This window comes from Gastrolobium bilobum, unplaced genomic scaffold (genome assembly GCF_033153095.1).
Source record: "Gastrolobium bilobum isolate Gb01-03AN ecotype WA unplaced genomic scaffold, APGP_CSIRO_Gbil_v1 utg30775, whole genome shotgun sequence".
Taxonomy (NCBI): Eukaryota; Viridiplantae; Streptophyta; class Magnoliopsida; order Fabales; family Fabaceae; genus Gastrolobium; species Gastrolobium bilobum.
Window position 1 is genome coordinate 155,513 of NW_026897554.1, and position 5,836 is coordinate 161,348.

Genomic DNA, 5,836 nt, shown 5'->3' on the forward strand with positions numbered 1-5,836 from the left:
CAGAAGCACAAACAAAATAAGACGGCGCTGTTTTTGATTCTGCCTTATTAGGTCGGCTAGCAAATGGCACGTGCCACTATGTGCCACGTTTTTTTTCATATTTACAATTTTTTTTTTTAATTTCATAATTTAAAAGTTTTTAAAGGACTTTTTATAGTTATATATATTTTTTAAAATTATAAGAACTTGCTTAAAAATTCATAACGTGTAAAGACTTATTTGATTGTGTGTATATCATCAAATAAATCAAATATAATGTATCCAAATTTTCAAATAAATTCTAGTAGTTTAATAAAATTGACGAAATTTTAGCAGTTATTACTAAGGAAAAATTCACTTATTTTGTTTAGATTATAAAGAGTTACAAAATAAATTTTTTTTTGTATGCAAGTTACAAAATCATAAGTTTACTTAATAATATTTATGAATAACTTATACTTTTTGGTTATCATTAATCCGATATAACATAATTCAAGATATTGTAATGTTAATAATGGATGATATATATGTAAAAAAAATAAAAGAAAATAGTTTCAATTGTATTTAAATTATTTCTGTATATTTTTCTTGACACTTTATGGGGAATCTTCACACTTTATAAATCTTTTGAAACCAATATCAAATTTTAAAACTAAATCCTAACATTTGATTTTTGTCCATCAACGATTATTATTATTATTATTATTAATTTGATAGAATCATAAATCATAATAATTATTGATGGATTCTGATTATACCCTTTAAAACAAGATATAATAAAGGAAAAAAAAATTATATAAATATTCTGCACGAAAAATAGAATGACCACATTTTCTTCCTTACTAAACAATAGTCTTTGGGCCCTTTAGGCCTTCAAATTCACTTGGGATTTGTCCATATCAGCTTGTTATATATAGTGTTAGTGCGCTTGAAGATCACTGTATAGTCTAAAGTGAAAATAGTTTGCTCAGCTTGGTGTGAACTGCAGGTTATTTTGGTTGACCATTGACTTACATTTTATTTTTTTATTTATAATTGGAGTCAAAAATATAAAATTTAAATAATTTATTTATTTAATTTGATTTGAAATTTTAAATTAATTTATATTAAAATATGTGAAATTAATTATTACTTAAAATATATGAATTTTTGTTTTAAATAATTAACATTTAGATAAAGTCAAAAAGAAAAGAAATTTTATAACTAAATAATTAATTATTAGAGTAAATATCCCTTCGATGCAAAAAAAGAGTAAATATCCTTTTGGGTCCTAAAAAAAAAATATGAAACCCATTTTAATCCTTTAAGAAAAAAAAATCGACTTGTGATTCCTCTGAAATTTCAGTTCTTTGAAATTGCAGTCCTTCATAAATTCAAAGAAGACTCATATTAGTCTCTAAAAAAAGACTAATATAGATAAAAAATAAAATTAAGAGATTAAAATAGGTTCCATATTCTTTTGTTGAGGACCAAAAGGATATTTATTCTAATGATTATATAATTTTGGACTTACAGGCCAGTTCTTCCATTATGAGTCAGCTAACATTTAATTGGGCCAAATCAGTTAGGCCGTATTATGTTAAAATTAATTTTTTTTTCTTTTACTTTTGTTGGGTCAGTCCTTATATTTTGTGGAGCTATTCAAGCTAGCCAGTGGAACATAATCCAATTTGACACCTTTAAATGGAAGTGGTTGAGTAGCTCTATCTTGGCTTCAGAAGCTAAGCATACGGGAAAAAAAAAATGATCTTACGACTAAAAGTCTAAAATATTTGGCACACTTACAAATTTTGATTTCAGCATGTACATAACTATAGTATAACCTATTTTGTGTCTACCTACCCGATATTATGTTGCTGCTACCATCATGGCTTTTTGGGGGAAATAGCACTTTATGCTGGGCAATATGGACTTCCAGAAACAAATTATACTTTGAAGGGACAACTGTATCTTAACCATGATCCGAGAGTAATTGAGAGAAGATAGGCCACATAACAATGTGCATGCAATGACTCACACCACGCCAAAGCTTGTGGTTAAAAATAAAAGGGATATAGATGGCTGTATTATGCTTGCTTATCTATCAGGTAATTGGAATGGAGAAATCAAGACATACTAAAATTGTAGTGGAAATTTGGGGTTAACTAAAAAGACTCCTTAACATTAATTAAAAGTACATAAAGATGGTGTATTTCAAAAAAAAAAAAAAAGTACATAAAGATGGTGATGTCTATATTGACATTGAGTCATCAACCTCTTAAGAATCTCAGCTTCACATAAAGACACTTTACAGTTTACATGTCTTGAATTAGAAAAACTTTGCTGATCCCCAAATGAAGTCCAAGGAAAAACGGAAATTGCTATTGGGATATGGAAGTTGAAATGCGTGCAAACTTGATAAAATAGAGAAATAAAAGCGATGAGGATTGACTAAGGAAAAAGAACAAAAAAATGAAGATAGGACAAGACTCATGCAGCTGTATTTGACACGTTGCCAACTTAAACTTGAAGGTGTCAACTTAAGATTGTGACGATGCCGTCTGCATTCTGAATTACTATGTCTATTTATTTAAGGCGCACTTTGTTGTTCACCCTTCACCTTTTTCCATTTGCAGTGATGGCACCCTTTGTTTTGGCTTTCCTATTCTTATTCTTAATGGGGAGTTCCAAGGGACAGCTTCAAGTGGGTTTCTACTCAAACACATGTCCTCAAGTTGAGTCCACTGTCCATGCCGTTGTTAGAGACGCTGTTGTCTCTGACCCCAACATTGCTGCTGTCTTGCTCAGGCTTCATTTCCATGACTGCTTTGTTGAGGTCTCTATATATAAATAATAATAATTATAGCTTGTGTTTGTATCTAAAGCGTGTCAATATTTCTTTTTCAACATTTTTGTTCTTATTTGTGACATGGATTGGATCATTTCAGGGATGTGATGGTTCAATTCTGATCGACAATGGTCCAAAATCGGAGAAATTAGCAGTTGGACATCAAGGGGTTAGAGGGTTTGATGTGATAGAAAAAGCCAAGGCACAACTAGAAGCGTCTTGTCCAGGCGTGGTTTCTTGTGCAGACATAGTGGCATTGGCAGCCAGAGACGCAATAATCATGGTTCTAACTATAACTTGATTATTTGATTCTTTTTTCTCTTATTGCTATCTTTACTATCTGAAAGAGTTGAATGTTTTTCTTTAAACTTGTTAACTGGAAACTTCAGCGTGTGTGCTTGTAAGTTGTTTAATTTCACCACGTTTATGACTGAAAAAAGTGTTGGATGTTATTATATATATCTGCAGGCAAATGGGCCAGGATACCAAGTTCCAACAGGGCGGAGAGATGGGTTGGTTTCCGATCTTTCACTTGCAAGAGACATGCCAGATGTTAGTGACTCAATTCAACTACTCAAGGCCAAGTTTCTGAACAAGGGTCTCACAGAGAAAGACCTTGTCCTTCTCAGTGGTACTCTCTCTCTCTTTCTCTCTCTCACACACACAAACAAACACATATATCTTTGTCATGCAGAGTAAGTGAGATCATGGTTGTTGAAGAGGTAAATTAATATGAACTTGGCCAATGGAGAGAAAATTACATGATATTGGCCAAATTACCAAACACATGACGTAAATCTACGTTGTTAACAGTCACACTGCTGCTAAACAAAGGTTAACAATTAATACAATAGAAGCAATTGGAGAAGTTTTGAGTATGATATGGGATCATATTTCAACACTTTACCAAATCTTAACAAGTTTTCATGATTCAAAGGAAAGTTTTTTTTTTTAGTTAACCCAATTCTAATCAACTATAGAGACGAGTTGGCTCTCCCGATATCTCCGTGAGCTGTACTTTGAATAGTTTATGAAACTAATCCGGAATAAAAAAAAGTCAGGAATTCAAGAAACATTACACCACGTCATCTACCGCTCTTTGTTTGATGAACCCGATACTGATCTGATAAAACAAAAGGGGTCTTCTAGGATTCTGAACAGTACCATATTTTTTTATTTATTCATTTAAGATTATGTTTGTTGGAAAGGATCTATCAGATTCTATATTTGATAAACAGGTGTATTAAAGCTGTAGGACACTTTGATATGATTAACCATTTTGTATTTATTGTGAAATTCAGTTGTTTAGTTTATAATAGAAAATAGATGGCTAAAAATTTAAGTAAACTTTAATGTTAGTAATTTATAAAAATTTGTAATTTTAACAATAGTATGCTCTTGGGCCATATTACTATGTGCGATGCCTTTCTTTTCTTGGTTTGGTTTGGTTTCCTTTGTTTCACCTAATCCACTAGACATTGACAACCTAAGGTTTCTTATCAGACCTGACATAAATTAATGGCAGATGGCAGTACTTTTGATTACAAATGGTGCACATGCAGCGGCGATACAGTTGTAACCTATATTGATAAAGATCTCTATTTGTTTGTCTGTTTTTTCTTATTTTCTCCTTTTGGTTTCTTGAGAAGAACCGTTTACTGGATTTGTGGGAAAGTAACAAGTTCACACTCACAACAGGGACAAAGGGGCTACAGTGCATAACGTTAACATACATCTGTCACTTTACCTTTTGTAACATTTTAGAACTCTACTCTCTTCAGGTGCTATAATAAGATAACGTTACGTGTAGAACTCTAATTAATATTAATATTCACAACTAAAAAATAGTAAAAAGGTGAGAGGTAACACATGATGCAATTGTGTTATAATTGCATATATTGCAACTAGTGGTATATATATATTGTTAATTTCTTATCATAGTAATGGTCCATTTCTTTGCAAAACAAATTTCAGCTGCCCATACAATTGGAACCACAGCTTGCTTCTTCATGACCAAAAGACTTTACAACTTTTTCCCAGCTGGTGGAGGATCAGACCCAGCTATTAGCCCAAACTTTCTCCCAGAGTTGAAGGCAAAGTGCCCTCAGAATGGAGATGTTAACACACGTTTAGCCATGGATGAAGGGAGTGAGCAGAAATTTGACATACACATTTTGAAGAACATAAGGGAAGGTTTTGCTGTGCTAGAATCTGATGCCAGGCTTAATGATGACATGGGGACCAAGGGTGTCATTGACTCCTACTTTGGTCCCCTCAATCAATTTTTTGAAAATTCTTTTGAAGCTGATTTTATTGAGTCAATTGTGAAGATGGGCCAAATTGGAGTCAAGACAGGTTTCCTTGGAGAGATTAGACGCGTGTGCTCATCAGCCAATTGAAGTGAATATATAATTATAATGATCAATTGATCATAATAATATGTATTATGGCTTCTGGTTTATTTTTATTTTTTTTGGGTGGATGGCTTCTATAGTATTTATTCTTACGTCATTATATCTGTTATTGTGTAATTATTCAACACATCGATGGGCACTTAATGGAAAGTCGTTGCGTTCTCGCTTGGCTACATGTAATTGTTGACCAAAATTCTTATTACGAGACTATTGTATCGGTAGCAATGTGATTGATGTTTATATATATATATATATATATAAAGAGGTAGGATCCTTTGACACCAGTGTCAAATTTGAAATTTGACACCTCATCTGAGAATTTGAATAGATCAAAAAAGATCAATGATGTCACATGCTTACAAATCAGAGTCATTGATCTTTTTTGATCTAATGGCTCTTAGATGAGGTGTCAAATTTCAAATTTGACACTGATGTCAAAAGATCCTACCTCATATATATATATATATATATACTATGAAGTACCGACACTTCAAAAATTTTGACGTCATGTCCGACACTTCTCGATACTCTCGGACACTCCGACACTCCAACACGTTATAGAAATTCAAAAAAAAAGGTTCAAAGATTGCGTTGCATTGAGTTTTTAGTTCCAACT

At 32.2% G+C, this 5,836-nt stretch overlaps 1 protein-coding gene across 1 annotated transcript; it reads left to right on the forward strand.

Moving 5' to 3' along the window:
• The first annotated feature begins 2,596 nt into the window (after positions 1 to 2,596).
• On the forward strand, positions 2,597 to 5,332 carry LOC133308020 (peroxidase 43). The gene is made up of 4 exons (XM_061508608.1): positions 2,597 to 2,794; positions 2,907 to 3,089; positions 3,275 to 3,437; positions 4,781 to 5,332. The coding sequence occupies exons 1-4, from the start codon at positions 2,597 to 2,599 to the stop codon at positions 5,203 to 5,205; spliced, it is 969 nt and encodes a 322-aa protein (XP_061364592.1). The 3' UTR covers positions 5,206 to 5,332.
• The last annotated feature ends 504 nt before the right edge of the window (positions 5,333 to 5,836 follow it).